Source organism: Leishmania infantum, chromosome 30 (genome assembly GCF_000002875.2).
Source record: "Leishmania infantum JPCM5 genome chromosome 30".
In the NCBI taxonomy this organism is placed as follows: domain Eukaryota; phylum Euglenozoa; class Kinetoplastea; order Trypanosomatida; family Trypanosomatidae; genus Leishmania; species Leishmania infantum.
Window position 1 is genome coordinate 145,890 of NC_009414.2, and position 17,556 is coordinate 163,445.

Sequence of the window (17,556 nt, forward strand, 5' to 3'; positions counted from 1 at the left end):
GCCGCGCTTATCCGGCGTCGCTGCAGACGGGCAGAGACTGCACAGGGGCGGAGCGCAGTGGCCGCTTACATGCGAATTGGTGCAGAAGATGGGCCGGCACAGTAGCAGAGGCGTTGCATGTGCGTGGAGATAGAAAGAGGAGAGGTGAGCGACCGCATGCACATTCAGAGGGAGTGGGGGAGGAGGAAGATTGAGGAAGCGACAAGGGCGTAATGCGGTTGATCAGCGCGCAGAGCTCGCCTTCACGAAGTGAGTCCTCCCCCTTCCCCTTTACGCGCCAAATAAGCATAGGCATGCAGAGGGAGCGAAAGCCTTATGGCCACAGCGGCACAGGGGTGAGCAGGGCACTGTCGCGGCGGCAGGAAGTCGGCATTGCTGCACAACTCTGTAGAAGATCTCAGAAAGAAAAGTTTCATCTTTATCACTGCACGTCTCTCGCGTATTCGAGATGGCGGTCGCTGTCACTTGACCGCCTGTCTGTGTGCCTCTTCGGTGTTGTGGCGCCGTCTTTGCAGCTGCCTTGTGAGATACCGCGCAGATGCGGGCGCAAGGCGGGAGCGGAGGGCGGGGGAAGGGAACGACGACGAGTAAAAAAATGTATATACACGCATAGCCCTCCCGCTTTCCTGCCGGTCAGCGGACACAGAGGCAACAGGCAAGACCACCCACTCGTAGCCACCGCCCCACATTCAGCTGGGAGGAGGGGTAAGACAAGAGCGCTGCCTCACGTTGTGGCGCTGGTGCCGATGCGCTCCGCTTTGCCTTCTCAGCACAACTGCAGTTGCGTCGTCCCCTCACCCGCCCGATCTCCGCGCTACCCCATGCATCGTCGCACAGGGATAGAGTAGCGCTAGCGGCCAGCAGCGACGTCTGACTCGTCAATGCCCATTGTCATGACCTCCTCTGACAACAACTCCAGCTCTGCCGCCTTCTCCTCCACAAAGGCGTTGGCAGTAGAATCCACGAGCGCAGTAAGCTCTTGCTGTACCCCATCAGCCAGACCGGCATCCTGAAGTACCTTCACTGCCTTCGTCCTCGACTGCTTGACGCGCTGGCGAAAGGTTGAGATGAGGTTGTTGACCTCTGCGACGGTCTTGTCGCGGCGCGCCGTCGTGATGGGTGGTATGACGACGCGTATCTTTGTGCCCTCCTTGGAGACTTGCAGGGCGCTATCGAATCGACTCACGCGCTGCAGTATTGTGTTGCCAAAGGATGCGGAGTTCGGCGTAATTTCGATGGTCGTGGTGCCCGTCTTCACCACCTGCGCAACCTTAACGAGCAGCACCGTGTGACCGCCAGCCACCTCCACTTCTAGCAACTCCAAGCACTTGGCCATGTTCAGCACCTTCATGGCGCTGATGTTCGCCTTCTCGGACGTTTTGGCGTAGATGGCCTCCAGCTCTTCAGGGAAGTCCTCAGAGACCATCACCTGCGCCTCCTGTGCGAGCTGCTCGCGGCTCTCGCGCTGGTCCTTTGTCTTGCCCATGCGACGCTCAGCGCGCTCCTCGAAAGTCAGTCGTCGAGCATCGCCGCGGTCGTTTTTGCGAATATCCTTCCTTAGTGGTGCCGTCGCGGAGCACCACAACGCCTTCGCTGTAGTAAGGCTGCTCGAGGATGCCCAGGTCGAAGTGCACGTGACCTGGGACAGGCGAGGCACAGCGGCGCCGCTGAGTAGTATGGAACCCGGAAGCCGAGAGTGGGTGATGCAGCGGAGCATGGAAAACGTGAGTGCGCAGGCATGCCAGTGTGTCTGCGCGAGCGCATAGCAGCGCCGGAGAAAACGAAAATGTGGAGGGTTAAGAGCGAGTTCTATCCGCAAGTGGGGAGCTCCAGCACGCAGACATGATTAGAGACGAGGAGCGTGGCCGCAGCGCGTCGCCACCGTCGCAGAGCGGCAGGGCAGTATTCCGAGCGAGCGAGCGAGAGCGAAATGCATCAAAAAAGGAAGCGAGGAAGCAAGTGCGTTCGTACAAGCGCCTGCGGTACATGCGCCAAAGGGGACCTCCGCGGGTACACGCACCTACACAGGCTCCGATAGCCCAGAACGGCAGTCGCCACGTATACCAGAGAGTGAGGGAGGCTGTAGCGATAGAGGTGCGTGCGGGCACCGCTGCCCTGTTCGCACACGCGCATTAGCGCCCCCTACACATGCGACTGCTAAACCCCTCTCGCTCCCTGTCAACTGTCGGCGGGCAGCTCATACGTTTTCAGGGCTGTGTAATCGGGACGGTCGCACGTCTCCTTTCCTCCTCCCTCCGTCTGGCTATGTGGTGCTGCGCCGTTGGGTTAGTCTGTCGGCGTCGCTTTTTTTTTGCTGTTGTTGTTTGTTGTTTTGTGTGACGCTCTTAATCGCATAATCCCCCTTTCGCGTATTAGACTGTTATCAAATTCGAAAAGATACAAAGGCCGGTGGGCCGGCCTCCCCTCCCACGCTACACGCGCTGCACGAGCCCTCCGGCCGTGTGGGCCCGCCCGCCCGCTCCTCTCTCTTTCCTGGTGTTCTTTCTCGGCTTTGCCTTCGCCTCTCTCGTGTATGTCGAGGATGAAGAGAGGAGGGGGCGGATAGAGCACAGCAATGCCGCTGACCTAGCCACCGTCACCGTCACCATCGCGCTCCCCTCGGCCCAGACACACCCGCAGGCAGACACCAAAAAGAATCACAAGAGGGAGTGAGCGCGAGAGCGAGCGAGAGAGCGTTGATGTGCTGACGCTCACCCTCAAGCAGTTGTGGCGCTTTCCCCAACAACAGAGACAGACAGACAGAGGAGCAGCGGTAAAGAAAAGACGAAGTCTACCGCTCCATGCCGCGCATGCCGCCTGCCACTGCTTCCGCCACATCATCGATTAACGGCGAATGAGGCATTGGTCTTCCTCTCCTCTCTCCCTATCACCGTGTGCGTCGCATCGCGAGGAGGGTGGAGGGTCGGAGGAGAATAGCCAACGATAAGCCACGGAAAGGAAGGGGTGAAGCTGAAACACGTAAATCACAAGCCCACCCACTGAATAGCAACACCGCCGTCAGGGCCTCAAGCTCACTGCAAGCGGGAATGCAAGGAAGCTCAACGTGCGCGACGGGAGAAAGAAACAGAAGAAGCGAAAACAGAGAGAGATGCGGACAGCTACTTGTAGGTGCACACAGACACACACGCACAGAGAGAGAGAGAGTGCACGTGATTGTCAAAGATGGCCACGACGCGCAGATGCGACGCCACAGACCTCTCCTCCCCGCCCCTCACCGCGGCAAAACAGGGGAGCCCACAGGCGCTGCAGCTTAGTAGCGCCGACGGTTCTTTTTCTGCTTTTCGGCAGCTAAGGCGGCAGCGGCGTGGGAGCGCTCCTGCATCATGGCGTGTGTCAGATACGTGGTCGCGAAGGAGGCGCCGAGGATCGGGTGCCAGAGCTCGGCAAGGTCCTTCTGCAGCGCACTCGAGTTCTTTGTGACCCACAACTCCAGCCAGTAGGCGCGCTCGCGGACCTTCAACACCACACCGTTGACGGTCTCGCGCACCGATGGGGACCACGAGTCTCCGATGGTGCGGCACAGCAGCAGCTCCCACGCCTCATCGACCTGGGCAGCAGTCGCCTTCACTTTCACGATGCCGCCATCTCGGTTCGCGGGGTCTTCCCACTTGGGGTCGATGCCGTCCCGGAAGAGATACAGCGTGCTGAGCTGCAGCTCGGATGGGGCCGCGATGTTGTTCACCACCCTCCAGAAGGTCAGGATGCTGTCCACGCGGAATACCAACGTGGGGTTGTAGTCCTCTTCCTTAATGTTCTCGCCCAGCGTGGTGGGAAGGTAGAAGAGACACCAAAGATCGTCCAGCATCATCTCGATATTGTCCTTGGCCGGGTCCTCAGAGGGGGCGAGGGCAAGCGGGGATGGCTGTGTCAGCACCACACGCGCCAGGGTGCGCTGCGGCACGTAGGCGGCGGCAGCTGCATTCAGGGCACTGTTTTTGCTAATGGCCTCGATCTCAGAGGCGCTCTTGGCGCTCAGACGAGAGGGCTGGATGATGGGAGAGTTCTGGAGGCTGCGGCGCGCCGCACCAGGCAGCGATGGCGCGTGGACAGCAGCGGCAGCGGCTCCAGCGGGAGTCTTGGCAAGCTCCATGTCCGCCGTGGACGTGGGCAGCGCCTCAAGCCCGCCGTCCGGGCCGTTGCGCCGCCCCGGCATGAACTCCGTGGCGTTGGGGTTCATGTGGTGGCGCGGGACCGTGGCAGGACTAAAGCGGGTCGGCACACTGCGTGCCGCAACAGCGGGGCTACGCTCACCTGGCGCCGTTGCAGGGGACGAAGGCGGGATCGAGTTCGACACCACGGAGGCAGTCGGGGGTGCTGAATGCATGGGTGGCAGCGGAGACGCAGGTTGCAGAGGGGGCATCCACGCCTTGGATGCGGCAAACGTCTGGCATCCCGCCGCGAAAAAGGGCGCGTAGTTTTTCTCTGGCATCGGCGGCGGCGGCGGCGGCATCGGGTACGTGGTGTTGACGCCAGTGCGAGTCACGCTGATCTTTGACTTGGCCGGAGCCGGCAACCTTGGCGGCGCCGCAGCCGCCGTCTTTTTCATCGTGACAGCGAAGGAAGGGCTGTACTCGGCGGCCCTCACATCGAGAGGGGTAGACATTGGCGCAGCGGGTGCGGCAGCGGGCCAGAGCGCCGTCGATAAGATACAAAAACGCGAAGAGTGTAGAACAGGAGAGAAACCCACACCAGCACAGCCGACGGTGGAGGCGGGGAAAGTGAGAGGCACCGAGAATGGAGGTCGGAGGCGCACGCACACACAAGCAGCCACGCGCAGCGAAAAGATGCAGATGCAAGTGAAGACGGCGCCGTTGTGATTGCGCGTGGCGACTGGTGACTCGCGTAACTGCGTAGTACGCAAAGAGAGCCGGAGGAGAGAGAGGGACGGCGGTGTTTAGAGGAGTGATAGGCAGAAGAAGGCAGAGGTGAAATTGGCTAGAGAGAAAGAGAGCGCGCGCATGTAGTTCCGCACAGGCACGCCTACAGGGAAGAATTGTAAAAGGATTCGTCACACGGGGAGTGGCGCAAACCATCCCTCCGCACCTCGCATACCTTTTATACCCCCCCACACACACCACCACCACCGCAGCGAACGACACCCTTACGAGCATCAGCAGCCATCCCGGGCCAGAGGCGGGTAGCGCTGCATGCGCGTGCTGTGCTGCAGAGCAGCACCGGCTTGAGCCCGGCTCGCTCACATAAAGATAAACGTCCTTTTGGGTTTGGAGAGACGCTTAGCGCACAAAAAAATACACGAGAAAGATCAGACGCGCGCAGAGGGAGGCACATGCACCCACATACGCACACATGCATACACATACATGTGTGTGGTCGAAATTAGTACGAGAACAGAAGAACCGTTGCAACTAGGCGGAGCTCCATAGAGAGGGAGAGAGATGCATGTGTGCGTCCCTCGCCGTGCCCGTGTCTGTGCGCGGGTGCGTGTGACCGAAGGTTTACTTCGGTGGTGCGACGGAGAAAGATAACGAGGATAGAGCAGATGAGAGACAGAGACGGAGAGGCCTTCGCTCCTTCACGCAACCATCCACCGCGACACCTCCCACGCACACGCGAGCCGCAAGGCGTACGCCGCGCAGACGCACACACAGACACGAGCGCGGCCTTTGCCACGGAGTCGTGCGGGCATCTTCATCGTGCCTATCAGGATACTTGGTGAAGAGCACAAAGCCAAAATAATCTCCCGCCCTCACCGCACCTCATCCATTTCCTCCCTCTGTCCGCAGTATACCGCACGCCAAGTCTCTCTGCGGTCCGCCACTAAACACATATGCAGAGCGGCGGAAGGCGGGGAAAGTGCGAGAAGAGCGCCACATCAGTCACCTCTGAGACGAGCTTCGGAGAATGGGAGTTGGAGAGTCGACCGAGCAGAATGGCGTCGTGCGCTGCCTCTACGGCGTCGTGCGCTGAGGGTCACGCGGAAAGAGCGAAGCAAGGCGCACGTTGCTCAGCCCAAGGTACAGCATCACCACGCGCTCCAGCCCAACGCCAAAGCCGCCGTGCGGCCACGCACCAAGACGGAAGGAGTCGACGTACTCCTTGATCGGTGTGAGATCCACGTTCAGCATCTTGGCGCGCGCCAGCAGCAGATCGGGGTCGTGGATGCGCTGCGCTCCGCTGGAGATCTCCTCACCGCGGATGAACATATCGTACGAGTTCGTGAAGCGCACGTCGTCCTTGCACTCCATCGTGTAGAACGGGCGCACCGAGGACGGAAAGCGGTCCGAGATGAAGAAGTCCGTGCCGTAGCGCTCCTTCACAAGCTTGCCGAGCAGCTTCTCGTTCGTCGTGTTGATGTCATCCGTCGGCGCCATCTTCTCGTCCAGCACAGTGTTCAGCAGCTCAATGCAGTGCATGTAGTTGATGCGCAGCATACGGCTATCCATGTTGTGCACGCGTGCCTGGAACTTGTCTGTCGGCACCACGTTCTCCGAGATGACGCCAACGCCGAGCTCCTTCATCTTCTCCGGTGTGAGCTTCCACACAAGAGGTTCAAAGGGGTACTGCTGGCACACGTTCTTCAGCTCCTTTGTGTGAGTGGCAAGGTGCTCGAAAATGTAGTTGAATAGGCTCTCCGCCACATCCAGCACCTCGTAGTAGTGCTCATCGATGCGCATCTCCACGTCCAACCCAACAAACTCCGTCAGGTGGCGGTGCGTGTTGCTGTTCTCTGAGCGGAACACCGGTCCCACCTCGAACACGCGCGGTACATCGCCCTGCAGCACCATCTGCTTGTACAGTTGTGGCGACTGGGCAAGGTACGCAAAGCGGTTGAAGTACTCCAGCTTGAACACGTTGGCGCCGCCCTCGCTTGGCGCGTTGATGATCTTGGGCGAGTGGATCTCACAGAAGTCGTTGTCGATAAGAAACTGGCGGAAGTACTGGCACACGCGCGACTGAAGGCGGAAGATGGCGCCGGACGCTGGTGTGCGCAGGTCCATCCAGCGGCTATTCAGGCGAGTGTCGAGGTTCACCTTCGCACCCTCGTCCGACTCCTTGCGGCTCGCGTCCTCTAGCGTGAACGGCAGCGTACGCAGCGACTCCGTCACGGTGTGGATCTTCTTCACCTTCAGCTCGATGTCCGAGTGCGACGTCGACGTAATGGGCTGCTCCACCTTGCACACCGTCGCCTCCACGTCAACAATCGACTCTGTCGCGATCTGCCCCATGAAGTCGATCATCTCCTTTGGCACATTGCCTTCCACGGCAGCCATCGCCTGCACCGAGTCGCTCCCGTCGCGCAGCACCATGAACGCCATCTTGCCCTTCTTGCGCGTCGTCGACACGCGGGCACGGATCAGCACCGTCTTGCTCACCAACTCCGGCTGCGACAGCTTCGCGACCGGGATGTGAGTGCGCGACTTATACGTCGTCGACTGCACCATTGGTGCGGCACCAAACACGTCCTTGTACTTCTCCACAAGAGCCGCCTTTTCCTCCGCGCGGGCCTTCTCCTCCGCCAGGCGCGCCGCCTTACGGGCCTCTTTGTCGCTCATCTTCTTCTCCATGGCTGGTGCGCCGGCATCGGCGTGGTTTGAGTTCATGTTGCCGCGTTCGATCGAAGGAGAGGGGGAGACAGAGAAACAACCAAAACGCTCTTTTTTTTTTTGGGGGGGGGGGCGATGCGCGGAGGCGGAGGCGTTTTTGCTTATTCTCTCGTCGATTATGGATGCTAGTCGAAGCGCTTGAACTGCCAAACAAAAAAGAAGGAAGAGAAGGAGCGCTTCTGTGTGTGTGTGTGTGTGTCTGAAGCGGGAGGGTGAACTGTCGATGGACAGGTGTGTTTGATGCGTGATATGTATCGAGGTATGAAGAGGGAGGGTGGGAGGAAAGTTGAAGGTTTGTCCACAGATGTGCGTCGTTCTATATTGGGAAGTTGCGGGCCACATTGCAGTACACCACTGTGGCAAGACATGGACGAGCCTGGCGTCCCTTTTCCTCACACTGGCAGCGCCTTCACAAAGAAGAGGCCAAGTGAGCTGTGCAGCGAGTGAAGATGAGGTCTTGCTTGCTGTTCTGCCTCGATCTGCATTGCCGCCTCAATCCCTCACACAAGCCTGCGGTGTGCAATGAAGAAAGTCCGCTCATAATGCAGACACGTACGTGCATGCGTGCGTGGGGGGGAGGGGGGAGACGGGTGTGATGATGCCCGCGCATGCACACTTGGAGCGTCGTCATTTCTAGGGGGTGCTTCCTGATCGGTACGAGTTCCGCCCCCTTCCCAGCCAAGCGCCGCGTTTCGTCTCCCACTGCTTTCTTGGCTATTGCTCTGTGAAGTCAACGCATCCAACACATAGGCACGAGCGTGTACGCACACGTCGGCGCGCGGCGCAACGCGGCCCTACGCAAGAGAGGCAGGAAGGCGACCAGCATTGTCGCTTGCTCAGAGCCAGGGTTGGGGGAGGGGGGAATCTTATCGTGCGCGCAGCACCCCGCTACTACTTGGCAGGAGGGCTCGCGCCGCCTCATCGCATGTCCATCTCTGTGCCACGCCCGTTCCCGCCTCCAACGCGCTACATTGCGTGCTTGTCAAGTCTTGGTCACCGACTCCTCCAGCCCCGCCACGTCAGCGTCGACCTTCACCACTTCTCTTTTCCTCACAATTTTGCTGTCGCGCCGCTGCGCCTTCTCGAGCGCCTCCATATCCTGCAGCCGCCGAATTGTGAACGCCTCTTGCTGGGGCGGTCCACCCACCACGGCGCCCCCACCACCTCGGCACTTTTCGATCAGCAGCCACTGTGGCAGCACGCGCCCCAGTTGAGCAAGGCCGATGCCTTCTATAACGCGGCGCACCGACGGGTCCAGCTTGTGTAGCACCTCGGCTGATGGGCACGGCGTGTCCTTGTCAGGTATCTTGGCGTAGAGGGCGGCAACGAGGTCCAGCGGCTGCCGCTCCGAGGCGCGGCGGATCAGCACCTTAGTGGGATCCTCCTCCTCCGCGAAGTCGACGGAGAAGTAGTGAGGATGGGTGGCGAGCCACGGCGCGATCTTGGTGGGAAGGCCGGAGGCGCGCATCTCAACAGGCAGCAGCTGCATCGCGTCGCGCAGGTTGAGCGTCTTGTATGGCGGAAAGCGATCGTACCAGGCGTTGAGAATCTGCTCTCGGGTGTACACGACGGGTGTGGGCGGCGCAGAAGTCGCACCCGACTGCCCCGCCGCAGCCGCTGGCGACACAGGCGGCTCCGATGGTGCCCCTTGCTGTGACGACGACGACGCTGCTGAGGGCGTTGCAGCACTGGAGTCCCTCGCAGTAACAGCCTGATCATCCGCGCCTGCGGAGGCCGCGTTCGCGCTGGCGGAGGTCGGCGGCGACGGCGAAGACACGAAAATCCACATGGACACCTGAAGCATGTCCGTCGACACCGCAAGTGACCGGCCGTGAGCACGCAAAAAGCCAGCAAAGCTGCGGTATCGCCGCTTGATCTCCTGCTTCTGTGCGCGGGTGAGCTGCTCATACAGCGGGGTAATGCTGACCCAGTGAGGGATGTCGCTGTCACAAACATGACGCTTGATGAGCGCTGCCACCTCTGGAAGGGGGGAGGTGTCCAACGTGAACTCGTCGAGCGCCAGAGGGGCAAGGTGGGGTGGCCGGCGCCGGATGCGTCCGTCGACGACCTGGAACTCCTCTGGCATTTTGCCGGCAATGGAGAAGAGGCCGCCTTGGCAGTTGAAGTACGGGTGAAACAATATATCCTCCGAAATGCTCTCCTCCAGTGCATCTATGGCGGTGAACTCCGCCGGCACGAGACTGCGCAGGCGGTCCAGGACTGGAACTCGCTCCTCCAGCCGCACGCGCATGGCCGGCGGCGGGGCAGGTGGCGTGAGGAGCACTCGCTGCATACCATTGGACTCGATGTTCTCGGCGCAGACGATGAACTCCGGCTTCACCACGTAGCTGGTTGTCTGGCCAACGTCTGACATCATGTACTTGTCATCTGCCACGCCGCGCTGCGGATGTATCAGGTCGGGGTGCAGCCGCACGTTGATGCGGCCGGAATCGACGACGAGGACGTCAAAGATAAAAGGAAACTTTTTGAAGAAGTTGACGAGGCGACCGCGGCCCGTGATCTCCTCGCGTATTGCATCCGGCAGCAACGACGCGACACACTGGAAAGAGACGTAATAGGTCGGTACGTAGAGCACAAAGGTGTTGGCGACCTCCTGTGGCGAGAGCATGTATATGCTTGCACTGTGGCTCGTGCCTCCACCGTGGGCCGGCGTGAGACGTGCGGAAGATAGCGGTGGTGGTGGTGGGAGAAAGCTGCCGGTGCGGCCTGCTGCAGGACCACCAAGCGAGGGCAGTGGAGGAAGGGGTCTCCTGCTTGCGCTTCCGGCGTGGCGCCTTGCCATGGCGGCGGCGCTGTGGAAGCATGTCGCGGCAAAGTGGTGGGAAGCTGGTGTGGAGACACTCCGACAAGGTCTCAGTGCGCCGGTGACGTGCTCCGCGTGTTGCAGTAACATCCGCAGCGCGGTGTCACTGCCGAGGAACCGGCTGTGCAGGAGAGGCGACGGCCCGCAGCCCACCCTGTACATGACGGTGTGCGGTACACGAGCGACAAAAATACAAGAGCAGAAGGGGCGTGAATGTTGTACGCGTGCTGTCGCTGCGCCCGCTAAATGCAAGCACTTCTGTGGCGATTCAGAGGGAGAAGAGGAAGGCGGAAGAGAAAGGTGTGGGATCACTGATCCGCGCATGGGGCGGCAGCGCACTACATAAGGAGTGATGGCGGCGATACCGGCGGACGATGCAGTGGCGCCGATTCACGGGTCACGTTCACCTACCCTGCTCATGCGCGCTCGGCGCAGAACTTGTTTCCGATCAGCCCCACCCAACCCCCACGCCTCCACATCTCGTAGGTGCGGCGCTTCACTTTTCCTTGTTCGCTGTGGCAGTAGTATGCGCAACAGCGCGTGAACACAGAAATCGTGGGCCTTAATCGCCTCGATACCTCTCGCGTGCGTAAGTGTGGAAGAAAGCACGATCATGCACGCAACGCGGTTGCGGCTGATGCCGGCTTACTCGTATTCGGTCCTCTCCTGCCCTGTGCGTGCACTGGTGAGGGGAGGAGGGGGCTTACTCTCTGCTCAGCTGTTGGTGCGCTTACTATCTGGCGTTAGTTAACCGGATTCAGTGCGATGAAGGAAAGCCAACAAAGCACGCCACTGCTTTTCTCGTTGTCCACAAACGAGCCGACACGGGAGGCGCGCGTGTGTTTGCTTGGGCAGCTGTGGCCCCGCACACGCTAGGAAACGGGTGCCGCGCCCTGCTTCATGCGCAGCGCCGCCCCAATCTCGCGGCGGATCTCGGGGGTGATCATGTAGTGAAAATGCACGTTGCACACGTTTGATAGCAGCCCCAGCTGCGCCTCGGCCAGGTCTGCCTTGTAGTGCTGGATGAAGGAGAGCAGGGTCTGATGCCACAGCACCGGCAGCGCCTCCTCCTTCGTGTGCGTTTCCAAGAAGCGATGGAAGTACTTCACCAGCTCGTCGATGGCCTGATACGGCAGCGCCATCTTCTTGTCGATGAGCACACGAAGAAAGACGGAGCACCGGCCGCTAAAGGGCTGCTGCGCGATCTTGTAGATGGTAACGGCGGTAGGCACCGGTGGCAAGTGGCAGCGCTGCAGCACGCTTGCCACCACAAGGGCCTCACGCAGCGTGCACTCCTCATCCATTGCCAGCGGCAGCAGAAAGCCTTTGAAGAAGGCGACGGGCTTGAAGAGCGCCTTGCGCACTGCCATGTACAGAGCCGGGTGCAGTTTCTTTTCCTCGAGCAGCCGCTCGTGCACAATGGGCAGCAGCACCGCGGCGTAGAAGCGCTGCAGCATACTCTCGTTCAAGTTGGCGGCAAAGATGCGAGTGGCCTGGTACGTGGCGTGCGGGGACCACTGATCCGGACGCGTCAGCATCAGCAGCTGCTCCCAGTTCTTCACATTTGGCAAAATCTTGAACGCCTTCGGAATCTTGCCGGAGGTGTAGCGCTTCAGCACCGTGCCGATGGCCGTGTACACGCGTGCCACACGATTGTCGATCTTGTCCTCACTGTCCCCGTCCACCGCGCGGGCGTTATCGCTCGGGCTCGGAGTTGCGCCACGGTGGGCGCCCTGCTCCTTTTCCCTAATCTTTTCCATGATCATGTCCGCCAAGTTGCGGGTCTGCACACGCGAGGCGGGCTGGAAGGCGTTCAGCAGTCGTGCCTCTTCCTCGTCGATGCCGTACATCTCTGGGGACACGTCCGGCACGTCCACCGGCATCTCCGATGCAATAGACTCGTTGTCGTCGTACTCCAGAACCACGTCTTCGTCATCCGCCGCCGCCTCCACCTCGTAGCGGTGCTCGCGACCTTCCGTCGTCATCTCCTCGTTGTCAATGAGGTCCTGCAGGCCGTTGTCGCGGTAGTCCTCTCCGCACACCGCGGTGGCGTTCTCCTCAGCCGTCACCTCACCCTGAATGGCCTCCAGCTGCTTCTTGGCTGTGCGCAAGATCCGTTTCGTCGTGTGGTTGGGGATGAGGTAGCCAGCCTGATCCGCGTCGTTCTCGTCTGCGGCACGGCGCGACGCGCTCTTGGCGCTGGCGAAGCGCTCTGCGTGGATATCGTCGCCAAGCGGGTTGGAGCGGTGGAGCTCCTTCTTTGCCTTTTCCTTGCCGGGCATCCTCAGCGCGTACGTGTGAGAGAAAGAGAGAGCTTCGAGTGTGCACTGTAGATGGTGAAGTGCAGGGCAACCGCTAACGTTGTGGAGGGAAAGAGAGAACATAACAGAAGGGAGTGAGCATGTGAGATAATCGCATGAGGGATGTGCGGGAAGCGCGCAGCGCAGCCGTTGTTCGATCAGTAAAGAGGGGAAAGAGCGAGCGAGAGAGAGAGAGAGAGAGAGCTCGAAGGTGTGCGCGCGTGACAGCACGCGGGTGCAACACATATCCGCAGGCCCACAGCAGCAGCAGCAGCAGCAGTGGCGGCCACACTGAGTCCGCTAGGAAGAGGGGGAGGGGCAAGGGACTACGTGCCGGTGAAATCTTTCCTTTTTCTTAGCGTGCACTTTTCGTTTTAAAGGAATAAAGAGGACAAAGTATGGAGAGACGACTGCGCGGAGAGAGGGGAGGGGGCTGACGGTGCCACGGCAGCGACAGCACTCATACAAGGAAAGAGAGGGCGTGAGGGGATCGGGGGGAGGGGCATGACGGGAAGGACCACCAACGTGGACACACAGGCACACGGTGCGAGTGGCATACAAACCATTTGCTTCCAGATAGTGAACCGGATAGCGCATGGCGGTAGCTGCACTAAGACCCCACCCCCTTGCTCACATAGGCCCTCCCCCACCCCCGGCTAGCAGCTCCTCTCTTGCCACCGCCGACACATCGGCTCGTTACTTCCCAACCTGCTGGGATCGGCAGCGTGACAAGTGAGAGGAAGAAAGAGAAGTGAGGAAAGGCGGCGTAGCGGCAGCTGCATCAACGTCCTAGTGGTGGGAAGACTCCAAGAGGCGCAAGGACGGCTGCATCTGTGCGTGGGGGGGGGGAGAAGGAGGTGTCCGCGTTATTAGCACGGCGCCAAAGAAAATAAACGAGCTGCTCGAGAACTTTTGCGGTCAGCTGATACGCGGCGGAGACGGTGGTGGCGGGATCTGCTTAATGCGCTGCGTCGCCCTCTTCCACACAATGATGTCTTCGGTGCGCTTCAGCAGGTCTGCCTGCACACGCTGCAGACGCTTCTCCTTCCTGGCCAGACGACGATCGCGCTCTTCAAGAATCGCTAGCCACGAGGAGACCTGCTTGCTCAGCTGTTCCACCTCGCCTATCTGTTCCTGCGCCGCCTTCTGCTGATGGTCATGCTGCTGCAGGCGGGCACTGTAGTCCTCCTCTCTCTTCCTCAGCTGCTCCGAGCGCTCCATGAGGCGCTTCTCCGCCGCGGCGACCTCGCGTTCGACGATGAGCCGGGCCTCCCGCTGCTTTTCAATGTCCAGCTCTCGCTGCTTCAACGTGCGCCGCTTCCCCTCGACGACTGCCTCACGATCGGCGACGGGCTTCAAGGACTTCATCGCTCCGTCGAACTTCTCGCGGAGCAATCCCAGTGTCCTCTCGATGGCGGCGCTCTCGCGCTGCCGCAAATCCTCCAGCGACGTCCCCGCCGGCGGTGCCGCCCGCATCTCCGTGTCACGCTTCACTACCATGTCGCGCTGCTCAGCTAGTGCGCGGGCGTCCTCTTGGCGCGGGAGCGGACGTGGGAAGCACTCCGGTCCCGCAAGCTCGGATACGTACTTGGCCCCTTCTTGAAGGATGAGCAGGCGCCGATAAGCAGTCTCGAGCTGATCGAAGCACAGGGCAGAGGAAGGAAGCAACTTCTCCGCGCTCGCCCCCTCCGAGGCGGTGCGAGTCGCGATTGCTGTGTCTGCGAGTGACTGCAGTGCCGCCGCCGATAAGCCGCTGTTTTGTACAGCTGCGGTCGCGTTAGCCGCAGTCAGGTGCCCTTTCGAAGCCGCCGAGGGACAGGAAGAGCCGGAGGCGGAGCGGCTCTCAGACGCGTCACCCAGCCCTTCCGTCGGCTCGGAGGTCGACGTGTCGGTCACGCTCGTCTCCTCATCCGTGCTCCACGCGTGGCCGGTGTTGAATGGACTATGATGCTGCTGCTGTTCCTGAGTGGCTTGGTAAAGATGGCGCTGGCGATAAACTTCTGCGGCTTGCTGGAGAAAGGGATAGGTAGCACCTACGGGACAGGTGGCGGCAGCGGTCAACGTAGCACGCGTCGCCGCAGCGGCGGCGGGTGTTGCAGATGCCAGTGACGGATCACGCGCAAGCGGGGATGAAGCGGGCGCGGCTGCCATAGCCTGCTCTAGGGGGGATGATACCGCCGCATGATCAACGGAACCGCTGCAGGCGCGGTGGAGGCGTCGCAGCACGTCCTCCAGCGTCAGGGACGCCTTTCCACGCGCGTGCTCGTCGGCATCCTCCCCGTCATCATCGCAGTCCTCCTCATCTTCCATGTACTCCTCCACCTCCTCCACCTCGTACTCGTCGCCCTCGCTCCCGTCAGACTTGGAGTCCTCGTAATAGTCGAAAGCATTGGGGGCGAGACGAGGGGAGCCGGCGTTGGCGGCTGTCGCGGCCGCTGTTGCCTCGGTTGCCGACTCAGGGTAGGCAGCGGTGACAGAAGGACGCTCCGGTGCAACCGGGGAAGCGGCTGCCCCGCTCGTCATCACCGAAGAGCGAAAAGCAGCTCTCGTCGGCGACGCATGAGTCGGGCTCGCAGCAGACACGAAGAACTCCTGAGCGAGGTTGCGGGCGAGCTGGGGTGCAGGCACCGGAGCTGGCATCTGCGCCTGCGGCTGCTGCTGTGGTGCCGGCGAGGCCCGCGACACCTCAGCTATTTCAGTGGCTGACGGCGCGGCTGTAGCGCCGCTACCGCTGCTGTTGTCTCGCTGCAGCCCAAACGTGGATGACGGTGCGCCTGCATCTGCCGCTCGCCGCGGAAGGGGAGAGGCAAAGAAGAATGCGTTGGAGGCGGGAGCCGGCGTCGGGTTGGGATTGGGCGAGCTGAGCATCGGTGCAGCCCGGGACGGCTTCGTCGCCGGCGCTTTGTCGCCACTACCGGTCTGAGGCCCGCCAGCACCGGCGAAACCTACGCCGCCAGCAGAGTTGCCCGTCGGGTCCGTGTGGCTGTCAGCGATGTTGTACAGCTCAAGCCGCTCGTGGAGTTGCTGAATGCGCCGCTGCTGCTCGGCACGCTGGGTGGAACCGGACATCGTGGTCACTGTATGTTTGTCTGTGTGTGTGTGTGTGTGTGTGTGTGTGAAGGGTGGAGTTCTTGCAAGCAGTGTTGGCCAGCCGAGGCAAGCAGGAAGGTAGAGAAGGCGGGAGAAGCAGCGGAGGGGGCAGGGCAGTAGGCCGATGACGTATAATCTGTTCTATGAGTGTTTATGTGTGCGTGTGTGTGTGTCCGTCTGTCTCTGTGCAGCAGATATGCACAGATGCTGGCACACTCAACAGCAACAAGTCGCAAACTAAAAAGGCGCACCGAGTCCTGGCCGGAGTCGCTACGTGCGAAAAGGAAAAAGAGAGCGATGAAGTAGCAAAGAAGAAGAGCGCAAGAAACGGTGGACGAGTGGAGGGGGTGAGGAAGCTTGTCCTCCGTTCCTTGTGCATCACGAACCTGACCACAGATCTGCGCAGCTATGCATGTGCATGGGGAGGAGGGGCTGGAAAAAGAGGCGTGATGAAATGAGGCGCTGGTGAATCGCCTTCTCTTCTTCAGTCACTCGAGCTCCGTGCAACGCAAGCGCCGCTTTCGCCTTCAGTCCGATTTGCCTTCACACGCTGTTCAACACACCAGCCAAGAGAAAAAGAGGCAGCCGCAGAATGCGCTGATGTATTTCATATATAGCACCGACCACCAAGCAGCTGTCCGTCGTCTACCCTCTCCCTCCTCCGCTGCTGCCTCTGCGCGGCCCTCGCAGCTGCGCAAGAATGAGCGAGGGAGTCCGGTGCTCTCTTTCGTGTGTGGCAACAGCGATGACGAGGCCGGAGAACTGCACAGACCGCACGAGCTCCTTGGTCTGTGACTCCGGCGTTCTGCGGAGGCAGGGGTAACGCTGACGTTGGGTAAACCCTCGAGTGCAGCCGTTTCTCAGCCCAGTTTTCGGTAAGCATTCGCAATTATGTTGATGTGATGGTTCTTAGCCGAATGGCTTGGCTGAGAAACGTGAAGAGAGAGAACGAGGGCTGGACGAGCAGCACAGCAACAGGAGCAACGATAGGCGCAGCGCTTGTCGTGCAAGTCCGTCCGTGAAAGTCAGGAAGAAACGACGTCCATGGAAGAGAACGTGGTCACGTTCGCTCATGTGTGCCACAGCGATTCGATGAGAATCCAAGAACAAACAAAAGAGAAGAGGCGAGACGTACGTGAGCGCACAGAGAGGGGACAAGGGGAGGCGGCGCACGAAGCTGGTGGACATGCTGCTGAATTGCAAGAGAGTGGCATGGACATCAAAGGTGCTCCTCTCTCTTTCTCGCTGGCACAAGTGAGGCCAATCACAGTTGCCCGTAGCGTGGCGGTGGTGGAGAATGGGCTCGCCACCACAAATGCACACGACCATCGGACCCGCGACCTCGAGGAGAAAATACAGAGAGAGCAAACATACAAGCGCAGGCCGGTCCTGTACAGCCTTGCCATGTGCGTATCCGATAAAAGGGATACCCGCTTCACAGGTGAAACGGCGGCTGCAAGTCCCACGCCGAAGCGCATTTGCACTGTCGATGATTGTTCTGTATGGCATGCACGGATCATCCAGTGGTGCGTGGGAGAAGCGCGTCGCAGCTGTTGCGTTGCTCGTCCCAGGGTAGCTCATTCCTCTCCTCACATCCCCATCCTCATCCCAATTCCCTCAACCACTTCACCCGTCGGCCTTCTTTTCACTCTCGCCGTCCCCGCCCCGGGTGCTCCGATGCGCGCAGCGCGCAAGCAAAACCGAAGAGAAAGAAAGAGACGTTCAGTGGGTGGAATACGCAGCGGGAAGGGAGAGA

General features: G+C 60.5%; 7 protein-coding genes across 7 annotated transcripts; all 7 read right to left on the reverse strand.

The window, feature by feature from the left end:
* Positions 1 to 850: 850 nt before the first annotated feature.
* LINJ_30_0450 (conserved hypothetical protein) lies at positions 851 to 1,486 on the reverse strand (the record flags this gene model as incomplete). Its single annotated transcript, XM_001466854.1, has 1 exon — positions 851 to 1,486. One exon carries the CDS (start codon positions 1,484 to 1,486, stop codon positions 851 to 853), a length of 636 nt encoding a protein of 211 aa, XP_001466891.1.
* A 1,785-nt stretch (positions 1,487 to 3,271) lies between these two features.
* Positions 3,272 to 4,198, reverse strand: LINJ_30_0460 (putative eukaryotic translation initiation factor 4e; the record flags this gene model as incomplete). Its single annotated transcript, XM_001466855.1, has 1 exon — positions 3,272 to 4,198. The coding sequence occupies one exon, from the start codon at positions 4,196 to 4,198 to the stop codon at positions 3,272 to 3,274; it is 927 nt and encodes a 308-aa protein (XP_001466892.1).
* A 1,732-nt stretch (positions 4,199 to 5,930) lies between these two features.
* Positions 5,931 to 7,583, reverse strand: LINJ_30_0470 (putative aspartyl-tRNA synthetase; the record flags this gene model as incomplete). The annotated part of the gene is made up of 1 exon (XM_001466856.1): positions 5,931 to 7,583. The coding sequence occupies one exon, from the start codon at positions 7,581 to 7,583 to the stop codon at positions 5,931 to 5,933; it is 1,653 nt and encodes a 550-aa protein (XP_001466893.1).
* A 985-nt stretch (positions 7,584 to 8,568) lies between these two features.
* Positions 8,569 to 10,215, reverse strand: LINJ_30_0480 (conserved hypothetical protein; the record flags this gene model as incomplete). The annotated part of the gene is made up of 1 exon (XM_001466857.1): positions 8,569 to 10,215. One exon carries the CDS (start codon positions 10,213 to 10,215, stop codon positions 8,569 to 8,571), a length of 1,647 nt encoding a protein of 548 aa, XP_001466894.1.
* Positions 10,216 to 11,282: 1,067 nt separating this feature from the next.
* Positions 11,283 to 12,692, reverse strand: LINJ_30_0490 (putative bystin; the record flags this gene model as incomplete). The annotated part of the gene is made up of 1 exon (XM_001466858.1): positions 11,283 to 12,692. The coding sequence occupies one exon, from the start codon at positions 12,690 to 12,692 to the stop codon at positions 11,283 to 11,285; it is 1,410 nt and encodes a 469-aa protein (XP_001466895.1).
* Positions 12,693 to 13,628: 936 nt separating this feature from the next.
* LINJ_30_0500 (conserved hypothetical protein) lies at positions 13,629 to 15,779 on the reverse strand (the record flags this gene model as incomplete). Its single annotated transcript, XM_001466859.1, has 1 exon — positions 13,629 to 15,779. The coding sequence occupies one exon, from the start codon at positions 15,777 to 15,779 to the stop codon at positions 13,629 to 13,631; it is 2,151 nt and encodes a 716-aa protein (XP_001466896.1).
* Positions 15,780 to 16,407: 628 nt separating this feature from the next.
* On the reverse strand, positions 16,408 to 16,683 carry LINJ_30_0510 (hypothetical protein; the record flags this gene model as incomplete). Its single annotated transcript, XM_003392650.1, has 1 exon — positions 16,408 to 16,683. One exon carries the CDS (start codon positions 16,681 to 16,683, stop codon positions 16,408 to 16,410), a length of 276 nt encoding a protein of 91 aa, XP_003392698.1.
* Between the last annotated feature and the right edge of the window lie 873 nt (positions 16,684 to 17,556).